A 27,498-nucleotide genomic window follows, 5' to 3' on the forward strand; every position below is an offset into this window, starting at 1 on the left:
AGCCATCTAACTCAGTAGTCTATGTTTCCTTTGGAAGCATGGTTTCATTATTAGAGGAACAAATAGCAAAGCTCACATAGGGTTTAAAGGAAAGCGATATGTATTTCCTATTGGCTTTATTTGATGAACGTGGTTTTTCTCAGGCAGGATGGGTTTTGTTTATTATATGTTTTTTATGAATTTTTAATTTTTTTTACATAATTATAATTTTTAAAAATATTTTTGTAATTTCAAAAATAAATAATGAAATTTCAGATTCTTTTTAAGATTTTTTGATAACTTCTAGAATTTTTAACATTTTTTTAAAATTATTGTTAAAAATGTTGTAAAAGTACCAAATTGAATAATTAGTTATAGTTTAGGGATCAAATTAGATATTAACTCTTAAATTGTGCCATCTCACTTTTCCGTTAAGGCTGTAACAAACAGTAACGGACGAGTGACCAAAACATTATAAGTCAATAACTTTAATGACTAAAAAGTAACTTTTTATAATTTAGTAAAAAAAAAGAAATTTCACCAAAATTTAGTGACCATTTTTATAGTTTACCCTAATAAAAATAAGGAGGTAAACTAACCGTTAAAATTCTTATTTTTTTCTATAAACATCCAAAGTTATTTAAAAGAGTTAAATTTTATTAATTTGAACTGATTTTTTTTATTCTCAAGTTTTTTATTATAATAATTTCAGCTCTCAAGTTTATATTTTTTGTACTATTTTTTTTAGTTAAATTGGTCATTAACCTTTTAAATAGAGTCAAATCATTTTACTAAAGAAATACTAATTAAAAAATTAATTTTTAACAATGTTAGTGTGACAACCCACATTAGAGTCTACATGTACCTCATGTTGATATGATACTATTTATCTTATATGTAACATTAACAAATAATTTATAATTTATAAAAATATTCAAAAAAATTCAAAATTTAGAAAAAAAATTATAAAAAGTTCATTAAAAAAAAGTTAGCATGAATGTAGGTTACCATGTTTGAAATTTTAACATTTTAGTTAATATCTCCATTAAAAACAACAATTTGACCCTTTTTAAAGGTAGATGATTTCTACTTTTTTTTAAGGTTGAGGTCAAATTTAAATAAAAAAATAAAGCTCAAATTGACAAAATATAAACATTAAAAGTTAAATTTATCATTAGGCCTTTTTTATAGATGTTACATTCTTTTTTTTTTTTTTCAATTTGTTGGTTAAATGGATGATTTGACTTTATTTTTACTTTTTACTTCATGGTAATCATTATAATTAAGGGTAAATTACATCATTAGTAACTAAACTATGAGTAAATTTTCGTTTTGGTCACTTAATTAAAAAACTTACAATTCTGTCACTAAGCTATTCAAAAACTTTTATTTAGGTCACTGGGTTGTTAATTAATTAATTTTTTTTAAAAAGTTTCGCCAGTGATCTCCAAGTGACGATTCGACAATCGGTATGATAGATCAATACTCATCGACAAGTAGAAAAACATAACTTAGATCAAAGTAAACCTGACAGTCAGTGTCGAATATCAAAGAAAAAAGATGTTTGAATTTTGGTTCGCCGGCAGTGTGAACAAAGAAAGTTATATAACATCAATTTTAACAGTCCAGTGACTTAAATGAAAACTTTTGAACAGTTCAATGACCAAATTGTAATTTTTTTAATTAAATGACCAAAACAAAAAACATATTCATAATTTAATGGCTAATGGTGTAGTTTACTCGATAGATTTGTTAAATTATTTATAATTGTCTAAAACCTTAAATTAAATAAATAGAATGATACTGGGTATTTAAGTATATTGGAATTCACAAGTTTTAAATTGAAATAAAATCAACAAAAAAAATTAATTAAGACTAAATGAACCAAAGTATCCTTTTAACTTATATTTAGTAATTTTGTTATTTTCGTGATTTAGTTATTATGCCTTGAAAAACAAAGTTATAATTGATTGATATTTTATACACAAACATTGAATTGAAAATAACCCCCACAAAAAGAAAAGCAATATTGTGATTCATTTCAAAACAGGATTGAAATTACATTAAAGAAAACAATGAATAGCCCATAACTTGGTGCTATGACAAGAGCAAAACCAAGTGAAGCTTAGGCTTTGCAAATAGCAGACAAACATACAAAGCATTGGACTATATAGGACGAGTCTATTCCAATTTCAAGTTTCTAACGGTAGGTTCTGTATTTTGGACTGTACATGCAGCTCTCTGCATATTTAACCAGATCCTTCGGCTGAGGAAGGTGAGAAGCCAGACCTACACCAATCAAACAAAATATCAATGGATGCTTATATATATATACCACGACGGCAGTGAATATAAGAGCTTAACGAATTATATAGAAGGGTCACTCACCGAGTTCATATGCCTTGGCGGCAACCTTAGCTGCGATGTTGGCTGATATCTTTCTGATATCGGAGAATGGTGGGTAGATCAATCCCTTCTCGTAGTGTTCCTCCGTCACTTGCAAAGCCAAAGCTTCCGCTGTATAACAAAAAGGGTTGCAGTTAAGAGTCTAATTTTGATAAGAGGGGTTGTTGTAGAAGGATTTTGAGTGGTTTGATGCACTTACAGGCTGCTAAAAGCATGTCATCGTGAACACGAATCGCACCGGAAATTATGACACCCAAGCCAAATCCAGGGAAAATATATGCATTGTTTGCCTGAATTGACATCAAACAAGGAGATAACTAGTGTAAGAAAATTTGGGTGTAAGCAAACTTCAACCTTAAGAAATACTTTTGGAGGTTACAGATAGAACCTGGCCAGGCACGAAGACTTTGCCATCATATTCAAAGGGGTCAAATGGGCTTCCACTCGCAAAGATTGCACGACCCTTCAAATAAAAAAAAGGGGGTAAAGATTAGATGTAGATAATTTTAACTAAAATAAAAGAAAATTGCATGTCATATATATACCTCGCTCCATGTATATGCTTCTTCTGCTGTACACTCAGCTTGTGAGGTAGGGTTAGATAGAGCCATGATAAGAGGTTTCTGCAAGTTTGGTCAAACATTAGGATTAGAACAAAGGTCTTCGGTTGAGACTGAGATGGTGTCAACATGCATAGAGAGATATGTAGTTTGAGTGAGACAGAGAGAGATAAAGAACCTCATTCAAGGCTGCCATGGCCTCAACGACTTCCTTTGTGAATTGTTTTCCAACACCAGATGTTCCGATCAGGACTGTTGGCTTGATTGCCTGATTAATTTAAACAAAGGTGAGAAAGAAAAATATATATATATACATATAATATTATACTATTATACTAATACATGAGCAGGTCATAGCTAAAGAAAGCTTAAGCTCACGAAGGCAAAAACACCACATTCTAGCGGTCAACCAGAGAGCAAGCCACCTGACACGGCAAGTAGCTATCAGAGACCAATTTCATTGTCAAGTACCCTGAGCAACTTAGTAACCAATGTGCATGAACCGGGCAGCCTAAAGTGTCTCAAAGCACAAGCTTTGACAGTCCCTTAGCTCACCCTTACCTTGCAGGCAGTACCTCAACCCTACCAGGTCTAGTCCGGTCTACTACCTCAGAAATGCATCAATATAGATAGAATCCAACACAAGATATACACACCTTCACAGCATCAACGAGTTCCTTGACAGGTTCATGTTCATGAGCCCAAGGTTTCTTGAAGTGTTGAAGTGACTCCTTGCGCGAGTCAACAATCAATCCCCTTGAGTCTACAAGCCATATCTTCTTCCGGTTCTCTTCAATCGGATTTCCAGTCTGTCACAAGAAATTAAATGTTTAGCCTTAAACCTTTTCCTTAAGAAACAGAAAAAAAAAAAAAAAAGACATTTAGCATCAGAAAATGCTTAATCTTGTTACCTGCTTTGACATTTCAAGAGCTATGAGCTCAGCTATACCGGTTCCAGCCTATGAGTACCCAAAATGTAAAAAAAATTAAGGCTTGAAACACATCTAGAAAATTTTTTGTTGGCATTGTGTTAGTTGAAGCCTTACCTCACCAGCACCAAGGAACAAGAACCTTTGGTCTGCAAGAGTTCCACCGAGTAATCTCAGGGCTGCAAGTAGCCCGGCCAGTACCACAGATGCTGTTCCCTGCCATTATGAAAGAGCTTCCATTTAAGAAAAGAATATTTCTTGAAACTAAAACAATGTAACCACCATGAATGAAAAAAAAAATGACGGAATTGACTTAGAATGTATTACCTGTATGTCGTCATTGAAAACAAGATGAGATGAACTGTATCTCGCCAACAACTCGAATGCGTTGTGGTTCGCAAAATCTTCAAACTGAAAGCCAAGCAAAGCATATACATTCAGGGAACAGTGCATGCAAAAATCCAAAAGTAAAGGCCAAAAAATGAACATGAACCGATGATGTTACCTGTATTAGAACTTTCTCTCCGTAATTCTGCTTAACTGCAGACATGAACTCATGAAGAAGTTCTGCGTATTCCTAAACCACAGGAAATCCACGTAATTCAGTTTTTTTAGAAAGTAAATTCATTTATGAATAATTATAAAGACGTAAAGGAAAATCATCAAACCTGTCCAGTTGCCCTCCTTTGTCTAAGGCCAATGTAAAACTCGTCATTTAACAACTTCTCATTGTTTGTCCCAACATCAATAGTGATAGGCAAGCACTGCAAATTATTGAGCGAAAATTGTAAACAATCAAATACCATAAAAGAATTTTGAACCAACATCATATATCCAACACAAATTTTAACTACAAACTCGTCCATTGAAGGAAAAAAAACAAAGCAAAACCAATCATGAAATAGAAATGGTTTCGCTAATGCTTACTGCTGAGGGGCGGACTCCACCAAGAGCTGTATATAGAGAAAGTTTTCCTACAGGTATCCCCATTCCCTGAAAACAAACCATATATTAAAAACATTAAGTTGCAGTAAATTTACATGTTAGATCACTTAATTAAGTCACTTATGCTAACTTCATTTAAGTAATTTTTATGAAAAAGTTGTCCCAAGCATACATGGCTTAGCTCGAAATCACGTATGCATGCTAGAGCAGCTTACCTGGCAACCGAGATCTCCAAGTCCCAAAATTCTCTCACCATCAGTGACAACAATAACTTGAACACTCCTCTCAGGCCAGTTTTTCAACACTTCAAGAATCTTCCCCCTGGTGGATTTGCAGTGCTTAGTATTTGTTATGCAATACATAAAAAAGGAAACAATCAGACAAAGGGCAGCACACCATCAAATTGCATACTTCTCTTTCAAGCTGATGTAAAGACCCTGAGGGCGCCTGAAAATGCTCCCATATTTTTGGCAAGCTTCACCAACAGTTGGGGTGTATACAACCGGGAGCAGTTCCTCCACGTTATCGACGAGAAGCTTGTAGAAAAGGCGTTCGTTTCTCTCCTGCGAAAATGCAGTGAAACCACCATCATCGCATCAGTATCTGTAGATTGATTAAGAAGTGTGATGTTGAAGGGAAATTTAAGAAATGACGACGTACCTGAAGGTCCATGAGGGCCATGTAACGTTGCAAAGGAACTTGGTATTGGCGAAGGTTATGCATGAGCTTCTTCTCTTGAAGCTCTTGAGTGAGAACAACAGGGGGAAGAAGGCCACGCAGGTAATGGGCATCTCTCTCTTTCTCAGTGAAGGCTAGCCCTTTGTTGTGGCGAGGGTCACGCATCAACGAATACCCACTGCAACAACAATAATACCAAATTAAACCTATACTAAATTATGGCTCACTCATGCGGTTGATGAAAAAACTTAACTAAATATATTTATAAAAAGTAAATAAGCATTCCATTGAAGTGGTAAAGCTGGCATATCAAAGAAGATAATATTTTTGTTAAATAAGTACAAAAATACAATTATAAGTAATATTTGTTTTGTTTTTTTTAACTAAGCTCCATTTAGCTTTAAGAAATAAATACTATTTCCTTTTTATTTTATTTTATTTTATTTTCGTTTTCTTGAAAAATGAAAATTGAAAACAAAAATTAGTTGTAAAAATGAAAATAAATAACATTTTAAAAAATCAGACAATAGTGAGCTTTTAATAAAAATAGATATCACCAACTTGATTAGATAATTAAAATATATATATTTTGTATATGATGATAGAAACTCGAAAGCTTAATCCTATTAACTCAAATGATTTAATCATAAAAAAAATCAACAACCCTAACTCCAAAATAACTCCAGGCAAAAAATTATCCAATATCCAAAATCATATAAAACAAAAATATAATCATTAGAAATTATCTGAATTCGACTTTGAGAATCCATACGCAAACATGAATAATCAAATCCCAAAATCATCTGACCCAATTCAAAGACAAGCAGTAGCTTTTCTGTTTATGTTATAATGCATGTATATATATACATACACATACACATACACATACACATACACACCATACTATAAAAATGAGAAGTGAAGGAAGATAATATCGGCAACATTAGTGCAGAAATCTGAAAATCCAATTAAATCACCTAGCAACAGAGACAGTCCAAGGAGTGACAGGCTGATCGATGGAGGCAGCATCCTCACCGTACACATCCTCCACACCACCAGCAACACTGTAATCACCACCGTCCATCCTTGTTCTCAGCAATAATCAAAGACTCTACTCAACTATCTAAGATCAAAGAAAGCTTTGAAACAGGGCAAAACAAAGGTTTTGGCTTTATATTTCAGATAACAAAAACCAACCCATTTTATAGGGGAAGTGAAATCAAAGGAACCCCAAAAGGATTGTTCAAGGAAAGTTGGAAATCAAAAGCTTGGTGGCGTTTTGGTTTCTTTGTTTTTTTTTTTTCCAACGTCAAAGAGAAGGTGCTGAGTACGGCCCCACGTGTAGAACTGGGTGCTTCTTAAAGATATTTAGGACAAATTATTTTTATCTTATTTTATCCAAATCACAGGCAACTTGCAATATATTGGATGGTTTTTTTTTTTTTAATGAATGCATGAATGCATTCTTTGTGGTGCTGCTAGGGACTAGGAAGAAGAGGATGGAACGTGGTGAAAACTGGAACCAACCGACAGCTATATATATAGCAGCCATTATTTTTAAAATAAAATACTATTAATAATTCCCAAATTGCAATTCACTTTTAATGACTTTGGGATATAATAAAACTAGTCCTATGCCATCTGAATAAAAAATAAAAATAATATAAAAATAGTGAAAAACAGAAAATGGAAGAAAAAAAAAGTTTATTAATGATTATATTCAATCCTAGCTCTTAGTCTAGTCGCACCCTTTGTTATTAAAATTAGATTAGTAGTTGAATTGGTTAGGCCATTTATTTGTTAGTTTGATTGATTGGATTAAATATTTTAAAAAATAAAAATATATATTAAGAAAATCTAATTTAATTAGTTCAACTAAATTTTAATTGGTTCAAACAATCCATAGCGATTTCCAAACAATTTAATCCTATTCAAATATCATTGTTGTGAGTTTGAATCACAATAATAAGGGTTGTGAGTGATTTGTAAATGTAAAAGGGAAAAAAACTTATTAATGAGTATTCATAAAAACTGAATGGGAGGATGAGAAAAATAAAAAGAAATATTTTTACTTTAAATTAAATTATCTACATAATTTTGATTTATTTATCTTTTATTCAACTGAAATGATAGGATTTAATATAAAATGGTGATGAAATAGGTAGTAGGAGCTTACATGTCAATCTAGTCAAGGACATAAATCTCTTTTTCGGATGGTGACATTGTGAAATTAATCGCAATTTTTGCTTAAATATTTGTTGAAATTAATAAATGAAAATATTGGGTTTTACTTTGTCTATCCCCGGAAGCTTGAAGGTCAACATATTTAAAAAGTCGAAAATTAAATTATTTTATATTTAGACCATCTAGTATTTTTCATCAAAATTTATAATAAATTCGTCCATACTCCATACAAGCATACCAGCTTCACCAAATAGTAAAAATAAAGTAAGTGTGCATACTTTATGATACACGATTGAACGTTAATTAATCTGTTGCTAAATGTAATTAGTTAGTTAGCTCACTATATGTAAATATACTTGTAATTTTATTCTCAAATCCATTTACTTTTCTGGTTTAGGTGCCCACTTCAATGTTCTTCATTTGACATCAATAGCCAGGTAATTAGTGGTTTGGTTCTGTTCCATTACTTCTCTGCCATCTCTTTTGTTTTTTCATCTTGATTTCGTAGTTGTAACTCTTATGCTTTCATCAATTTTTTTTTCTTAAACAATGATTGTTTCTGATCAAACATTTAATATGAATATAATACCTTTTACCTGATCCGAGAGCTAACAACATGCGAGTTTACGATTATTGAACCATGTATATTAGAGTTGTTCCTCACCATCTCGTTCCTCGCCTACCAAAGACGCCAATAGACCATACTAAAATCATGCAAGGCAGCATGAGGATGATGCTCCACAAGGACCTGGAAGCATTTAACAAATTGATACTTTAGACACTATATCAATATCATTCCCACAGTACTCCCCGCATTGACGTGCTTTAGGACAAGAAATTAAGGGCCAGTTTTTCATTGTTTTTGAGAAGTGCTTTTGAGAAGTGCTTTTCAGAAGTGCTTTTGAGAAATTTGAGTGTTTAACATTGCTGTCAAAAAGTGCTTTTGAAGAATAAAATATCCATTTTAGACATGAGATTATAAAGTAACAAATATGTATTTAAATAATGTTCAAATTAGTTAATATTATTATATTTTAGCAAAAATATAAAAAAATAATTTATTATAACTTATTGTTAATATTTTAATATATAATATTAATTTTAAATATTTCTAAGTAATTAATATTAATTATTTATAAAATTTAATTAGAAGATATAAACTATATTTAAATATTTAAATATAAAAATTAAATATTTGTAATTAGATATTGACACGATTGTATTATTATAAAAATTATATTTTATTTTTAATTAATTAAATACCTATCAATTTCGTTCCAACTGTCATTGTATTGTAATGTTATAATGTTTTTGTTCTAATATATGACAATGCACATTGTTTGTCATATTTTTGTTCCGATTTAATGCACACTACTATTTTAGTGTAATGTTTGCCAATAATTGTTTCAAAATGGTATGAACTTTGGACCAAAAGAAAAAAAAAAGTTATATAAACAACAATTCAATAGAAAGCCGACAAAATTAATTGAAGTTGGTTCGATTCGGTTAATTATTTTAACAGAAAAAAGCTCAATTCAACTAACGGTTTAGTTAATTATAGTTCAATTAACAATGGATCGAACTAACTATTTCATCACCCCTTAGATTAAATGTTTGAGAATATAAAACAAAATACTTAGAATTATAAAAGCAAACATAGTTTCAATTGAACAGTTTAGCGTGAATTGCATTTCATTTAAAGGTTCAGCTAAAATCTTTAAACAGAATCAGACCTATAGTAATAAAACTAGTACATACCATGATGTAAAAAAGTACAAGAGAAACAGAAGAGCAAATTTCAGTCCACTCAGATGTTGAACAAATTTCAGTCCCTTCTGATTAGGCTTTCCGACAATCCTTGCAGTGATTGTCTGCCCAACTTTGAAGTTCCCAAACGGCTTTTCAAGAACATTATTGTCATTTACCTGCCAATGAGACAATTTAAAATTAAACATGCCTTTTATATAAACATGCATTAAAGGTTATTACATAAATAAGTAGTAACAATAATACTGAAACTTATATTTCACCTCTGTTATATGAACCCGTCCATAGAAACCAATTCCAAATTTCAATCTCAACTCAAGGGGCATTATTTCAGTAACCTATGGAGCATTTAGCACAAGTATTCAATAGATGTATTTGAATCAAACAAGCACAAAAAAGGGAAAAACAAAGTTCTAAAAGATCAAACACTAATTTTTCACAACCAATGATCCCACATTATAACTAGACTTCTTTTTGGCCCGTTTTAAACTGGATGTCTCAGTGACCTCACCAATCGAATTAAGGAGCCAAAGCAACCTTCCTGACATTTCAGGACTTGGAAGAGCCATAACAGTTGCAATAACCCTGCATCAATCATTTCGAGTGTATTTAAGCTTGATAGGCATTAGTAACACATCCACAACAAGCATTCAAGAACACTACAGGACTTGAAAAGAAACCAAACGAAAATGGAAATGACACCTTATCCATAAGACAAAAATGGAGCTGCTATTGAAGCAATTAAACAATGGAGGATATTAACTCCAAACACCAATTACAACGTTGTAAAGATTACTGCAGCCAATTTACATATACAAATAAGCGAAAAATAAGCAAAAAAGGATTGGTCACTAAAATCAACCTCACCTCTGCCCATTCAGAAATTGTTTCTGGGGAAGCTTCTGTGTATTGTAATCTGCTATTGATAGGCATACCCTATGGCATGGTTATACTCAGGAATTGCAATAACCTAATAAAACATTAAAAAGAGTTCAGAATTTATGAGACAATTGCAGTAAGCTGACAACAAATTGAACAGCATTGCCTACATACCAAGTAATGTTCTTTCACAATCTCCACAACAGCATTTTATACTATTTAAGCATTTTATACTATCATCATAACATAACAAAAATTTTATATTCAAGATGATCATAAATTCTAGTTAAACACAACCGGCATGAAAGCCTTAAGATTAGATGTTTTTTTCATATCAAATTTCTCAACTTATCACAGGGCAAATTTAAAGAAAATAGCCTATAAAACATGAATTACGCATCTAAATTGCACAGACATAAACTAAAAGCTGGTGAGTCGCACAACATAGTTTCAAACACTACTAAAACAGAGCAAAGTTAAAGACAATAGCATAAAAACATAAAATCCCCATCTAAATTCAACAGATAAACTATAAATGATGCAACATAGATTCCGATACTAAAAAAAAGACCCTAGGACTCTAACAAGAAATTCAAGCATATAATGAAAAGGATGTTTCTTAAGCATCAAATTACTTCATAAATAGAGAATCATCAAATGGATATCACTAAGCATTTTTACCTCATTGATGGCAAGGACTTGCCCATTGCTCTTCTTAACCTTCTTCAGCTTTCTCAAGAAGTATCTGATGAATATTCAAGAACAAACACTGAAATCAACAACTTCAATAAAATGGCGATTAAATTAACCCCCCCCCCAAAAAAAAGATTCACAGATAGAAATGAAAATAATCACTAACCAGAACTTGGATTTCGCCCGAATCTCATTGATGGCCCAAAGGCCCGAATCTCATTGATGGCCCAAAGCTTCATCCTGTAAATCTTAGGGTGCTCATCGTTTCCGTTGGAAGAGCCTTCCCAACAACCTGGTACTGGTGAAACTGCAACCATAAACAAAACCAATATAAAAATTCTTTTTTTTTCTTTGTGGCATTAATTCAAACAGCTTAAAAGCATTACTCCTCTATTTGGTAGCTAAGAAAATGAAGCTCTTTTATCCCATAGTTTACTACTAAATTTCAAAGAAATGAAAACCCAAACATTCTAATGGATCAAAACCCATTAATAACATCGCAAAATCGAAACTAAATTTCAGCATAAAATTTAAAAAAATGAGGAGAAATCGTAGAAAATCGAAGTAAAAAAGGTAGGGAAATTGAGAACCAAAGAACCAGCAAAGGGCAGAGGGTAGGGAAATTGAAAATCAATCTCAGACAAACAAAAATATACAGAAGAAGAGAAGAAAAAAATAAACTCACCGGCAGAGGGCAGAACCAGCAAAGGGCAGAACAAAGAACCAGCAGAAGGCAGAGATGAGGGCAAAGAAGCAGCAGAGAGCAGAGATAAGGGCGTTCGTGTGTGGCTAAAAAAGTAAATGAACCAGCCAAAAGCACTTCTTGGCTGAAAAGCTAAAAATTTTCACTTCTCCGTCTGCCCAAAAGCACTTCTCAGCTTCTGAGAATTTGCTACCAAACGAAGGTCGTTCTTCATTGCTTTTCAAAGAAAAGCACTTTTTCAAGGAAAAGTCCGTCTGTTAAGCAATGAAGAACGCAGCCTAACACATGATTAGTGTCTCGATTCTACAATACTTGCAAGTAGCTTCAAGGTCGATACCCTTCTCCCTTAATTGCACTTTCGGTGCCAACACGTTCTTCAATGAGTGCCACAAAATTTTCTATAATATATATTACAATTATCGATATTTTACTTTTATAAATTCATTTATCATACACTTCAATTAATTACATTTTAAATATTATTTTATAAATATTAATTTTATTCACAGTTGTTTGAATCAAATCGAACCAACAGATCAAACTAAGAACCAACCGGGTATTAGTTTGAAAAAAGATATTAGACTGATTGGCTCGAGAATCAGTACGGATCGGTTGAACTTGAATTTTTTAATACATTTTCATTTTTAATGACTTATTTAATGGAACTACACAAACTGGTCAAACCAATCAAAACAGTTGGACAGATGCACCAGTGGCCTGATTTGTTCGACTGCCAATCTGATTCTGAAAACCTTAATTTTAATTGTTCAACTATTCAATTACTATATACCAAAAAGTTAATTTTAATTGTTCACATTTTTTGTTTGTTTAAATTCTTTTCACACACATTATAAGTGTCGCATAATCTGGTGCAAGTGTCACGGGGCTAGACCTTTCGTCTCGCAAACCGTGCGGCCTTAGGCAATCCGTTCGTCCAAACTCGCTTAAGTCAGCCTTAACTCAAATGAGGGTTCCTTAAGAACTCCTTCAAGGCACCAATTAAAGAGCGGAAGCGATTTATGCCAAAAGAAGCTAAGCCAAAAAACAACAGAAAGCCACAGAAAAGAATGCACACAAGGTGTTTGAGTAAATGCTCTCAGAACTCTATTACTCTTAAGAATTCAGAATACAATGGAATGAGTACAAATGAGGGGAGGCTCTCTATTTATAGTTGAGCTCCCCCAAAACCGACGGTCAAGATACATTTACATCGACGGACGAGATTAACCATATCCCTTTATTTTAGGGATTTACAAGATATGTCATATCAAATCTAATCTAATCTTTACAAGATATGATTCCCTCTATCTTCTAAGATTAGTTACCATATTAGCCTAAGTTGCCATCTTTTCGCTATCGGGCCAACCAGGCTTCAATCTAACAGGCTTCTCCAATATCTCTTTGAATCGGGCCAGCTCTCGTGGGCTAAATGTTTCCCATCTTATCGATAGACCTCCATGGGGCGCATCTTGTGCCATGGTCACGGGCTTTGCACTTTGGCCCGTGACACAAGTATATAATACTTTGAACAAACACAAAAAAATCGCAAACACATCGTTAAAAAAAATTCAAACCATGAATTATAAATTATGTAAAAAAATCATTTTTATAAAAAATAAAATATTTAACTTCTAGAAAGGGGTTCACTTATACCGGTATAAAATTTGATTGGCTTAGACCTTTTCGTAATTTTTTTTACGATTAATATTTTTCAAGATATTTATACTTGTCATACATGTAAATTTTTTTAATTGATCCAAAATCTTTATCATATCGATCTAAAATATCGTCTATACTAATATATATTTAATAGTTGAAAGCTTTTTTACATAGTTAAAAAAATTAATTTATGTCAAAATTGACATGTATGATCTACATCAATGGTGCATGAAATATGATGGTTGAATTGTTAAAATATTAATCATATAAAAAGTTATAGAAAAATATAAAATTACTTAAATTTTATACCGATATAAATAAATCTCTTACCTTAAATTTTTGATACATATATTATAAAAATATTAACAAAAGTGAAAGCTTACTTTAAATTTTTAAAAATGTTTAACCTCCTACCAATTATTATTATTATTTCTCTTATAATTTATGTATTTCTAAATAAATTTAAAATCACGAATGATTGAAAAACTAATGTTGGCTTTGCCCTTTTAAACTTGGAAAACTAATCAATGTTTTTTTATATAATGTAATCAATGTTTAATTAAAGAAACAAAATCTACATTTTTTATATCCAAAATAGTCCCTTTAATTAGGTTATCCACTCTATATTATATATGCAAAATAGCTGTTCTGTACTATGAAAATAATAAGACAGATTAAAAGGAATAATAATAATATTATTGGTATTGCATCCTTCTTTTTATTAATTATACAGCAGACATGATACAACATTAATTAGCCAAGGAATAAGTTGATGATCATCACATGCTGTTACCAATTAATTACTACTTTATGCTATGAAATATTTTGTTTTAAGTGGACAATTTGGTGCTTTTCTCTCACTATTCTCTTTTCGAGGTTGCTGTACCACCCTATAATTGGTTGATATCACAACCTTTTTAGTATTAGAGGTAGAAATATATAACACATAATATTCATTTACTATGTGCTTATTTTATTTATAATAAACATTTATAAAAGAGATCTCACATTTTCCTATTTAAAGCCACGTCACTTTTTATGTTTATTTAAGTAGAGTTTTTTTAATGCTTCCATTACTTTAGACATTTAAACCATAAATAATATACTTCATTAAGAGTATTTAAACTCATCATCTATACACAATGGACCACACGAGTCTCCATTAAACTTGTTTTGAAATAGTTTTACTAGTACATCATGGACACATAATGATAACTTGTTTTTTACCCATTAAACTTTAAAATTAAATATTACTAATTAAAAGTTGGATTCTCATTATCGGTGTCTAATAATAGGGTTGAAACTTATTCTAGTTGTAATACTACTGATCATACAAAATTATTTGCTTTCATATTCATTATCGTAAATTAGAGATTAGACCTCTTATATAATCAATTCATAGGCTACCATGTTTGAGCTTCTATTTTATATGTTTTTTTAGGATGTAGTTGGAATAAGTTATGACTACAACTCTAACTACCATTAATATAAATTTTAACCATGTTGTTTTAATAACTTTAATCCAACTTGAAGTTAATATTTCAAAAACTTTTACGAGATTAAGAAAATGGAAAATAAAATCACTCCCAAATCTTTTATGTAAAAAAATCTATGATATTCTTTGAACTTTACAAAATACTAAAAAAATTCACTTGCTGACGGACAAGATTCCATCAGTATAAGCATAAAACCGTTGTTATATGCTTAAAAGAATTATTTTGGCGGTCAAATGCGATACCCCGATAAAAATCTATAGAGAGGTGTCGGAATATACCCATCGCTATACACCTTCGTGTCTAATGTCTATATTTACTATCCATCCCTCAGTGTACTATTTTCTTTCCCATAATTTTTAATAAGCTTTTATTGATAGTTTTGTTACTGTCAGTACATTACTAAGCAATAAATGGAAAATGCCATATCTCTCTTTTTGCGAAAATGCCTCACACCATTTTCAATCTAAAATGGCCACCGCCATTAATAATTATTGGCTAAAGTGCCGTCACTTTCTCTTCTACAAAATGATCATTTGCCATTTTCTTTTTTTCTTTCTTTCTTTTAATTTTCGTCGGGAAATATGAACTTTTTGTATATCCCAATGCTCATGATAAAAAAAATTATCCTAATTTCACATTTAAAAATTGTTTAAAAAAATTTATCTAAAATTATGCATGATTTTAACTAACCTCTCCAAATTATCAATTCATAGTATTCCAAATAACATAGAAAAAATAATTCATACAACAAAATGAAACAATTAGTTGACTTGTATACTCACTGATGCATATGTTTTAAGTCACTAGTTTACTCAAATTCATTACCTATGTGAGACCGTATGTCAAGGAAATTGTAAAGAATTCTATTGTAATTTGCAGCATGATGTCGATGTGGAAGAATCATTCAATTTTCATCAAGTCAAGGTTACGAGGTTACATGTTTTCTTTTAGTCCCGCTATTATAAACTGATTCTTAAACAATCCAGGGATTAGTGATGAATGCACCGAGGATTACAATCAGATTGTTAACGCTATTACTGTTGGTGTGGAGCAAGTATGGTCGGAGAATAACACTCTTTCTCCCGCTTGGCTAACGACTAAGCCTTGTGTTTCGCATAAAATTTCCATTCATAATTGGCTACTGGCTATTCACAAATAGTCGATCAATAAACTGCTTGCTCGACTTCTGTACATGGTGGGAAAGGAGATTCGGTTCAACCTTGGCGAGTATATCTTCGATCAAGTAGTCAAGCATGCAAAGTCGGTTTCCACTCGTGAGTTTCTTCCTTTTCCCTCCTTGATATACCAAGTGCTTATGCTACAGTTGAACATAAAAATGAAGAATGATATGTTGAATGAAGACTCCAAGGAACATAAAATCTTTAGCAAGCTTTTTAAGTCGATTCAAGTAAATGACCTTGTTTCGGTGGAGCTCATTCCATCTACCATTCCAATAGGGGGAACAAGTACCTCATAAAGTGCGACTACTATTCAGAAAGCTCAAGTCATGGCCGTTTGAGGACTGAAATTGATACTATTGGTATTAAAATGCAACATATTAATGCTTGCAAAACTCGCCTTATGGACTTGCTTTGAGACTTAGTGTTAGGGATCGTCCCGATTAAGCAACAAATAAGTAAAAATAGCGGAAGAAATTGAGAAGATGAACACACAAATTTAACGTGGAAAAACCCCTCCAAAGAGGATAAAAAACCACGGGCAAAGATAATTTTACTATAATGGCAAAAGAATGAAGAGTACAAAAGATGGAGATACAACTAAACCCCGAAAACCCGAAAAACAAAAAACCCTCAAAACGTAAACACAAAATTCTCTGAATGTGTTATGAGTTCTAATCTAATGGGTGTTTTTTACTAAGGTTATGAAAGAGCCTATTTATAGGCTAAATTCATATGTCAAATAATAATAAAATAATCTAAACTAATCTGTGTTTGACTGAAACAAATAAACAGAATTCAACTAAAAGATTATTTTTCAAATTTGACTGAAAATAGGAGTCATATTTAACACTTAAATTCGACACCTTGGTGATAAGGGGAGCTAACTGGCATTTTTCCAAAAAGGGGGAGAGATAGTGTTGATGCTTGGATGTTCATATTGCTGCTAATTGTTACTGCTGAAGCACTGGTCGTATTGCTGCCGATTGTTGTTGCTGCTGCGTTGCTTCTACTGTTTTTATTTGCTTTTACTTTTGGAGTTTTGGCTTTTAATTTATGTTTATAATGAACTTAGATAATGTTGGTAGATTGGGAGGTTGCTTCTTAATACTCCTTTTGTACAAAGACATTGGTTGATATTGGTTTCTATTTTTTGATATTTTTTATCTTAAACTTCATGTTATATCTTGCCAATATGTTTTCGTGTTTGCTTGATCTCAAGGGGAGTCGTTGTGCTTGGAGTATCAGTTTTGTCAAAATGTCAATGGGAGATTGTTGGAGCTTTTGACTTACTCATTCCATGTTCTGTTGAAACGAGAACAATTTTTACTTGGATCGTGAGTTGTTTCAGCCTCTTGGATGTTTGATGTTCTTGGCCTACAAAGGAATCATATGTTTGGCAAAATGTGATGCCTTATATCTGATCTAGTTAGAGCATCTGAATATAAAATGCTACATTCAGTTGTGGAAGTAATCTACTTTTCTATCTCACTTTATTGAAATGATAACTTAGTTGTAAATTTTATTTTCTTTTAAATCGACAGCATTTTTGCTTATTTTATATAAAAATCCACTTACAAAATTTAGATTTCATAATATATCCATATTTAAATCATCTCCCAAATTAATTTTCAACACTTCGATATTCCGAAACATACTACAAACTAAGCATATTACATTAAAACCATTTAATTGACTAATAATACTATACTTATTGTAACCAAAAGTTAAAATTTTCATGTCACAAATATATAACTATAGCCAAATGACTTTACTAAAAACCAAGTACATTCCAACTTAAAGCAAAACAAAATATACAAACTTTGTTGAGTCTAAGATTTGTCGGTTGGATGCTGACGACTTTAAGTACAAGATCTCAAAATACACCTAGCTTACATATGAAAACAAGACCATATGGTGTGTAATAATTCCAATGGTATTACTATAACTCACTCAATATAGCATGAAATTTTGGATGATTGCACTCAGTTGATTGTTTCTTCCTTAGACCAATTCAAGTATGTTTCATATCAAAGTTTATCCAATACATTAATTTACACATGTATCCCAAATAAATCAAATGTGATATTTTAACTAACCAATCTATTTTAACGAACTTATTAACAGTTTATGTTAACGAAGTATGTAACCTTATTCGATTGTGTCTCATTTTTTCATATCGCATTACTTTATCAATTTGAATCAAACCATTCTTCCTATTCAACATTTATGTTCGCTAATACATAGCTCGGATCCGAACTAATTTACGGATCCTGCTAACACTATAATTCGACATTCAGTGCCACATCGATACGTCTCAAACTAAACAAATTGCTCCCAATGCTCATCGGTTCATCCAAAGCAATAATCGTGCCCAACACTCGTTGGTATGTCTGATGGTTAATGTGCCCAGCGCTCATCGACCTATAGTCAAAGTAATTCTATACATTCGACGTAAACAATTCGTGCCTGGCGCTCATCAGCTCAACTGAAGTAGTAATTGTGAAAGCCACGGTTGGGATGTTCGAAGAAAAATGCGCCTAGCGCTCATCTACTTATAATCAAAACAATTTTTTTACTCAATTCTATAACTCATTAATTATTCTCAACTTTGCCCAACAATTACTACAACAACCCATAGTCTAATTTAATTCACAGTTCAGTTTTCATTCTATTGATCTCAACAACAATAACTCTTCTGTTGAATGTCATTTTATATAAAACATGGCATGATCCGTCTCATGTTTAAGCCAAATGCACAACTTTACTAAATTATACTATTTTAAATTTTATACAATTTAACTCTCTATTGCAATAATCAATCTTAATATCGTATTTCTAATCAGTCACTCATGTGTAACTTCCTTTCGTTTTGCCAACTTACCTAACAATGAAAATAAAAGGGAAAATAAATAATAAGTTGAGTTATAGTGATACTTACAGGGAATTTCGAACTATTCGTCGGTGACTTTAGTTTTTTCCTTCACTCTTGAGGAAACCGGGTCGTCAATAGCTAGGAATTAACATAAACAAATAACACCATCAATAATCAACCCAATTGACAATCAATTATTATCTCAAACAAACTTTACATTTCATTCAATTTAGTTCTTAAAATCGAAACAAACATAATTCTCCATTCTAAGCGTCGATTTATAATCCGACTTCATTTCCTTCTATTTTAGACCCTTTATTATTGATTTCTAACAAAATCTCATGACAACTCTACTTGATATCCACTTTAATTTCTCAGGTGAAAAATCTAACATCTAACTTCAAAATCTAGTCTTTTTCATGTATATTCTAAAAATCTATCAATTTAACATAGAAAACATAAATAAATCATTAATGGTAACTTCCTAAAAACTTAATAGTTTTACAAATTAACACACAAGTTAGCTAAATTAAGATTTCCCGATATCAAAAATATAGAATTTATAAGAAAAGTATTAAACTGCACTGATCAATTTGTAGGTTAAAGCTTGAAAACCCTAAGCATTTTTTTGTTTTGCTTTGTTTCTTTTCTTTCTTTCGTGCATGAAAGGATGGAGAAGACAATCTTCTCTCTCCTTCCACTTAACTCATAAACTTTGTTTTTTTTTATTTCGTTTTTATAATAAATAACAATAGTAATATACCAGCCCATGTTTCTTAGTCACATATTTGACATGTTTTATTGCCATTTTAGACTTTTGGGCTATTAGTAATTTTAGAACCCCTTTAACAATTTTTAAATTAAAATTTATAGCCATATAATTTTATAATTTAATCCTTGGACTAGATTAAATACTCAAATCAACTAAATTATTCATTCTTGATTCAATTCATTTATAACATAACTCTGTAAATATTTTTATTAATTATTTATAGCTTGGTTTACTAAAACAAAACTCAAAACCTTATTTTTCGACACCACTATACCAGATTGTTGCACAAAATATAAGTCGATTTTCGACCAAGACTCTTCAGCTCTTTAACAGACTATATAAGGAAATTATGAGTTCTATCAGATAAGGATTGAAGTCTTATCCGTATCACTTTAGTTGGTTGAATGATTAATCAAAGGATTTTATCTAAATTATCCAAGGGTTTTTCAAGGGATTTATATATATATATATCATTTTATTGAAGTTTATCTTGTGATATCAACCTGCTGATCGACATTATAAATATGTGTCCCATTCCATAAAGGCTAAACGACTTGGAGAGTTGGATATTCACAAAACACTAAGTATCTTTGTTGCAACCATTTGTTTTTTTTTCTTGTGTTGGAGCATTTCATATTATTGATTAATTGGTGATGAACTCTCTTGAATGGAGTTGAGAGTTATATTTGGTGTATGTTGATTGTGGTATTGTTTTTATTGAAGTTACATGAATTTAGTTTGTAAAAAGGGTTATGGGCTTTATCTGATAGAGACAGATTGTTACGGTTAATTGGTTTAGTTGATTGAATAAAAGTATATATTGAGCGAGGGAGAGGCAGGTTCCATAAACGTAGGACTGTTGTATCTAAACTATATTAACAAAGCTTGGTTTTGTTGTTTCTTATTTCTCTTACTTTCTACTTTTACAAGTTCACAGCTTTCACGTTGCAACGAATTTAGTTAAATTATTCATATTCACATACTAATTTTGTTTCAAAATAAATTATTAAAAATGATTGAAGCTAATAAGGAAGGGTTATATCGTTATCCATAACCAAAATTATTGTCGAAACCATTTTTTGAAAACAAAAAATTTTAGGTTGTCGACTTTAAAAAATGAAAATTGGGAGTCGCCACCAATCTTTTATTGAGGTGTGATTGGATCACCTAAAAAACGGCTTTGGTCTACGAGTTTTTAAAAAAAACGGGTCCGGGAGTCAGTTACGTACAAGGAAAGATTAGCACCCTCGTAACACCCAAAATTGGTACCTAATTAATTAATTAGTGTCTTAAGGTCGAAAAAAATATAATCTTTAAAAAACTTAAAACGTTGCGTATTAAGACCCTTCTCAATTTAGAGAAGCAAAAATGTCACACCCAATGCGTTAGGGCACAACATTCTAATTTCCTCCAAAATGAATTAGGTCAGAATACTCGTATAAAAAAATTAAAAGAATATCCATTTATCTAAGATTTAAGAAATCGCGGCCCAATACGTTAGGGCACAATTCCTTTAAAATCCCAAACTCGGAATATTTCCTTTATTATTTTTTAGGAAAAATCTTCATTTCGAGAAATCAATGCGTCACATCCAATACGTTAGGACACAACGTGTTGAATTCCCAATAATGAACTCTTATTTTTGATTAAAGAAGAATGCTCGAATGTTAGATTTAACGAAGAAAATCGGAACCCAATACGTTAGGGCTCAATTTTCTTGAAAATCCTAAATACAAGCATTATCCCCATTTTGAAAAAGTTTGATTTTAAAAATCGAGTAAAAATAATGTAATGTTATGCTACATTAAATATATAATCCAATAATAAATACTACGATAGCATAGAAATAATGCAAATATATGAACAAATAAATAAAATAATGGCATGCAAAATATCAAATAAATGGGCAAGATAATAATAAAAAAATATGTAAACCTAAATTAATAGACAAATGATTGAAATAAAAAAAATGTATACATGTACCCATAAAAATATATAAGTTTAAAATAATTAAAATAATATCAAAATTAATTAAATAAAACATATGTCTATAAATATACGAAAAATATTAGTTTTTTTAATGTATAAATACATACAAAAGAAACATATTTATATATATAATAATAATTTCATAAAAAAATTATCAGAAATACTGATTTTAAGAAAAATATGGAAAAAGGACTAAATTGGGTCGCAAGTAAAAAAAACAGGGGTGAATCCGTAAATAAATAAAGTCTGAAGGACCAAATTGAACGCGCGAATTACATAGAGGGGTTGGAAGGGTAATTTTCCCTTCTCCTCTAAAACGGCGCCGTTCAAAAGGATTAAATTGCAATTTAAAATAAATTAAAGGTCGAATTTAAAAAAAATAAAAAAAAACCTAATTGAAAATATATTAAAAGGCGGAGGGGCTAAAAGCGCAATTTGCCCCTCCGCATAAAAACATGCGGATCCTGGGTCCGGATCGGGTCGACGAGCAAATCCTTCCCTCAAAACGGCACCGTTTTCAATTGGCTATTTAAGCCAAAAATTAAAACAAAATTTCATTTCAAAACACATTTTTAAAAAAAAAACCAAATCCTCAAAAAAAACACTCTCAGCCTCTTGGTTCTCCGGCCATCGGTCGGTCATCGACCGGTCAACGGCCACTGCACCGGCCACCAATCTCCGACGCCGGCACCGCCTTATGCGGTGGCCGAAAAAAAGAAAAACCCGAAATCTGGTCTTTTCAACACTCTTGAGCCTAGATCCTGGCTCAAAATTCCCAAAATCGACTAAAAAACCTAAAAATGCCTTAGAAACCTTTCGGATTCTAGCCGTCTATCATCGGAGACGGTCCTCTTCCTTCCTGCGGCGTTTCAGAAACCAAAAGCAGGTGATTTCTTTCCTTTTTATTTTGGTTTTCTTTTCATGCAAGTGAAAATAAAAAAAAAGTAAGAAAAGCGAAAAAAATGTAAACCTTTGGACTGATTTTTGCTCTCTTGGATATTGAACTAACTGTGTTTTGCTGCAAAAATAATTGTGTATTCTTATTGATTTCGAAATCCGAATCCCTATTACAGTATGCGCAATGGCTTTTTATAGCCATATTAAAATAAAATATAAAGAAACAAATCTCATTTGATCTCTTCTTGATTTGCAATCCTTGATTTTTTCTATATACTGTTTGTTTCCATTTTTGTGCAGGTGAAGATTGCGGAGATTCAAAAGACCGACTGAGTGGCTGCGGCGCGAGGCTCCCTCAGAAACCCTAGGGTTTCTGAAATTGCTTTGGGCTTGGGTCTAGCTTTGGGCCTCTGTTTGTTTCAGTTTGGGCCACATAGGCCGATTGTAAATTGGGCCCTTTAAAGCCCGGGTAAAATCTGTTATTACAGCTGCCCCTCTTTGCTTGTTTGTCGAGTAACGAGAACAGAGCAAAGACTAAAAACAATTTTGCCCGGTCGTACTGGACTTTGGTATTCCTTCCGACTGCATCTTCAAAGGTACATGAACTAGTGCTTTAATATACTCCACTGCAACTTCAGGGAGATAGGATTGTCGGCTTTAATCTACTCCACTGCAATTTCAGGGAGATAAGATTTGCCATCTTCAGTCTGCCTCGTTGCAACTTCAGGAGGATAAGACTTGCTTAATTAGTCTGCTCCACTGTAACTTCAGGGAGATAAAACTAGATTTGATCTGCTCTCTGCAACTTTAGAGAGATGAGATCTAAGGTTTTAATCCATCCACTGCAACTTCAGCGAGATAGAATTGTCGGCTTTAATTTGTTCCACTGCAACTTCAGGGAAATAAGATTTGCCATCTTCAGTCTGCCTCGTTGCAACTTCAGGAGGATAAGACTTGCTTAATTAGTCTGCTCCACTGCAACTTCAAGGAGATAAGACTAGATGCGATCTACTCTCGGCTTTAATCTGATCCATTGCAACTTCAGAGAGATAAGATTTGCCATTTTCAGTCTGCCTCACTGCAACTTCAGGAGGATAAGACTTGCTTACTTAGTCTGCTCCACTGCAACTTCTGGGAAATAAGACTAGATGCGATCTGCTCTCTGCAACTTCAGAGAGATAAGATCTAAGGTTTTAATCCGCTTCACTGCAACTTCAGGGAGATAGGATTATCGGCTTTAATCTGCTCCATTGCAACTTCAGGGAGACAAGATTTGACATCATCAATCTATTCCACTGTTGCCCAGGGAAGTAGAATTACTGGCTTCAATGTACTCCACTATAACCACAGGGAGGTAAAATCCGCCATCTTTGATCTGCTCCACTATTGCTTAGGGAGATAAGATCTGAAATCTTCAATGATCTGTTCTTTGGGGAACATGACCTAATTATGCCTAATGATTAGGATGGCATGATCAAAATGCATCAAATGCTCCTAACTAGACATGTGTGAATGGTGTTTGCATGAATGCAAAATTTTATTTTCTAAGAATTATTATTTCTCAAGGTTTATTACGGTTTTGTCGCGGACGCCTTTTTCTTGGCTGATATTTTCGAAGAAACACTTAATCAAATTGCCCCCCATTGTGCACTTGAAAGCTCAACTCTCTAGGACGCAGAATTTGTACCATATTTCTTCCACCGTGACTTAAGAGTAGGAAAAGTTGACTCTTCTTAATCCTCTCTATCGTAATTCAAAGATACAAATTATGAAATTTGTTTACACCACTCTCATGGTGTCCTACCAAATGCTCATGCCCAACTGAAGAGCTTTCTTTCTATAGGGGACTTCTTCCTACCCCATCAAGACTTCTTGCTGTCTCATTCAACATTTAGACAACCAAATCCGAAAAAAGTAGTCTTAATTTAGACTTTTTCCTTCTTAGGCTCTTTAACCTTTGAACTTGGGGCGTTCTAAACAATAGCCATGTTTCAGGTTACTAAATTATTTAGAAATTCCCGAAGTAATATACAAAACTTCTTTTGTGAAAGTTTATTAGTCCATCAATCATTATTCTAATGCAACATGCTCGTACAAAAATAAAAAATACTGAGTAAGAGATGAATTAACTCAAGAATTTATTGATAGTAAGTGTCCTGAAAAGAAAAAATATTCAAGAACAGCAAAGAATGAAGTATTTACAAGAACCAACAAACTTGGTACAAATAATATGAGGAGTAGGTGCTTTGGATATCGCCACTTAAACTTCTCCATATGAGCCAAGAACCATTCTGAATTTAACATGTGTTTAGAGGATCTACAGTACTTTGCTGATGCCCCAAGACGTCGTATATCCTTTTATTGTTGACTCAAGTGAAGCAAGATCACCATATGCCTTAATTTGACAATGTTTGAGCCGCCCTTTTCGGGTTTTCAACTCAAACCCCCTTTGGTCTCAAGGCGCCCTTTTCGGGTTTTCACCTTGGTCTCTCCTTTTTTTTAGGAAATCAAAGCTCCCTTTGCGGGTTTTCACTTTGATTCCTCTCTTCCTTCAAGTGAAATATTTCTTGACCGAATCTGAATTTACAGGATTCGGAAGATTTTTTCCATCCATTTCACTCAAAATCAAAACGCCTCCAGAAAAAGCCTTTTCCACAACATAAGGTTCTTCCCAATTTGGCATCCATTTCCCTTTGAAATCCTTTTGTAAAGGGAGGATCTTTTTCAAAACCAAATCCCCTTCATGAAATTCTCTGGGACGAACCTTTTTATTATAAGCTCGCATCATTCGCTTCTGATACATTTGACCATGATGAATGGCTTTTAATCTTTTCTCTTCAATCAGGTTTAGTTGATCATACCGAGATTGGATCCATTCAGCCTCATCCAATTTTAACTCAGCCAAAACTCGGAGAGAAAGAATTTCAACCTCAATGGGTAAAACTGCCTCCATTCCATAAACCAACGAAAAAGGTGTTGCCCTAGTATAAGTCCTGACAGATGTTCGGTAAGCCAAAAGAGCGAATGGTAACTTCTCATACCAATCCTTGTAAGTTTTAGCCATTTTCGCCACAATCTTCTTAATGTTTTTGTTGGCCGCCTCTACTGCACCATTCATTTTTGGGCGATACGGTGACGAATTATGATGTCTAATATTGAACTGCTTACAGACTTCTGCTATTGTGCTGTTATTCAAATTCAGTGCATTGTCAGATATGATCCTTTCAGGCATTCCATATCGACATATGATCTCTTTCTTTAAAAACTTACTGACTGCTGACTTCGTGATGTTAGCATATGAGGCTGCCTCTACCCACTTAGTGAAGTAGTCAATAACCACAAAAATGAAACGATGTCCATTAGAAGCCTTCGGTGATATTGGTCCAATGACGTCCATACCCCACATGGAGAAAGGCTATGGAGAAGTCATAATATGAAGAGGAGAAGGAGGCGCGTGCATTTTATCCTCATAAATTTGGCATTCATGGTATTTCTTGGCATGATTGATGCAATCTCCTTCCATAGTGGACCAGTAATACCCGAATCTCATAATCTATCTAGCCATGGTGAATCCATTAGCGTGCGTTCCACAAACACCCTCATGGACTTCTTCTCAAATTTCCTTAGCCTCTACAGCGTCCACACATCTCAACAGTACTCGATCCTTTCCCCTTTTGTATAGGATCTCCCCATCTAAGACATAGTTAATAGCTAGTCTCCTCAATGTCCTCTTATCATTCTCCGTTGCCTGATCAGGATATTAGCGATTTTTCACATATAGCAATATATCTTTGTACCAAGGACTATCGTCTTTTTCCACTTCTTCAATGCTGTAACAGTGGGCTAGGATCTCATAAATACTAATTTGAATGGGCTTCACGTCATCTAATTGATTCTCTTTAATCATGAAAGCTAAAGTAGCAAGAGCATCTGCCATTTGATTTTCTTCTCGTGGGAGATAACAGAAGGTAATGTTGTCAAACTCTTCGATCAATTCCAAAACCAATCTCCGATAACGAATCAATTTAGGGTCCCTTGTCTCCCATTCCCCTCTTAGCTGGTATATTACCAATGTTGAGTCCACGTACACCTCTAATGTCTTGATTTTCCGCTCTATGGCTGCCCGTATACCCATGATGAAAGCTTCATACTCAGCCATGTTATTAGTGCAATCAAATTCTAATTTACTGGTGAATGGATGATAATCTCCATTCGGAGACACCAGGACTGCCCCAATCCCATTGCCTAATGCATTCGATGCTCCGTCAAAGTTTAATCTCCAAGAATGATTCTCTTGGGGATCCTCTTCAGCATTTTCCACATACATCAAATCTTCATGCGGGAAATCAAAGTCTAGAGGCTCATAATCTTCCAGAGCCCTGCTAGCCAAGAAACCTGCTATCGCACTTCCCTTGATGGCCTTCTGACTTACGTATACGATATCAAACTCAGAGAGCAAGATCTGCCATCTAGCCATTCTTCCATTCAATGCTGTTGACTCCATCATATACCTCAAAGGGTCTAATTTTGAAATTAGCCAAGTCGTATGATAGAGTAAGTATTGCCTCAACCTCTTGGTTGTCCAAATCAAGGCGCAACACAATTTTTCAATAGGCGAATATTTCATCTCACAATTAGTGAATTTCTTGCTGAGATAGTAAATCACCTTTTCCTTCTTTCCAGTCGCATCATGTTGACCCAGCACGCATCCCATGGAGTTGTTGAACACCGTTAAATACAAAATCAAGGGTCTATCTAGGCTGGGTGGTGACAGAATTGGGGTATTGGATAGGTATTGCTTTATCTTTTCAAAGGTTTTCTGACATTCTTCATTCCAGACATCAGGATTATATTTCTTCAAAAGGCGAAATATGGGATCACATTTCTCGGTCAACTGTGAACTGAACCG

The 27,498-nt window shown here is 33.0% G+C and overlaps 1 protein-coding gene and 1 long non-coding RNA gene across 3 annotated transcripts; both read right to left on the minus strand.

Moving 5' to 3' along the window:
* Positions 1 to 1,997: 1,997 nt before the first annotated feature.
* On the minus strand, positions 1,998 to 7,003 carry LOC107901517 (NADP-dependent malic enzyme). The gene is made up of 17 exons (XM_041095774.1): positions 6,475 to 7,003; positions 5,480 to 5,675; positions 5,231 to 5,382; positions 5,035 to 5,140; positions 4,802 to 4,867; positions 4,543 to 4,638; positions 4,380 to 4,451; positions 4,202 to 4,285; positions 3,992 to 4,090; positions 3,857 to 3,904; positions 3,602 to 3,754; positions 3,124 to 3,213; positions 2,931 to 3,008; positions 2,774 to 2,848; positions 2,585 to 2,675; positions 2,368 to 2,496; positions 1,998 to 2,268 (listed from the first exon to the last, which is right to left on the minus strand). The coding sequence occupies exons 1-17, from the start codon at positions 6,579 to 6,581 to the stop codon at positions 2,180 to 2,182; spliced, it is 1,731 nt and encodes a 576-aa protein (XP_040951708.1). The 5' UTR covers positions 6,582 to 7,003; the 3' UTR covers positions 1,998 to 2,179.
* A 2,338-nt stretch (positions 7,004 to 9,341) lies between these two features.
* LOC107901519 (uncharacterized) lies at positions 9,342 to 12,130 on the minus strand. Of its 2 annotated transcripts, XR_005914793.1 has the most exons (7): positions 11,706 to 12,128; positions 11,187 to 11,327; positions 11,009 to 11,072; positions 10,316 to 10,418; positions 9,960 to 10,033; positions 9,712 to 9,786; positions 9,342 to 9,606 (listed from the first exon to the last, which is right to left on the minus strand). It is a non-coding gene; the product is annotated as an uncharacterized lncRNA (long non-coding RNA). The 2 variants fall into 2 exon arrangements; XR_005914792.1 differs by having other exon boundaries at positions 9,712 to 10,033; positions 11,706 to 12,130.
* Positions 12,131 to 27,498: the final 15,368 nt, after the last annotated feature.

This window comes from Gossypium hirsutum, chromosome D06 (assembly GCF_007990345.1).
Source record: "Gossypium hirsutum isolate 1008001.06 chromosome D06, Gossypium_hirsutum_v2.1, whole genome shotgun sequence".
Classification (NCBI taxonomy): Eukaryota; Viridiplantae; Streptophyta; class Magnoliopsida; order Malvales; family Malvaceae; genus Gossypium; species Gossypium hirsutum.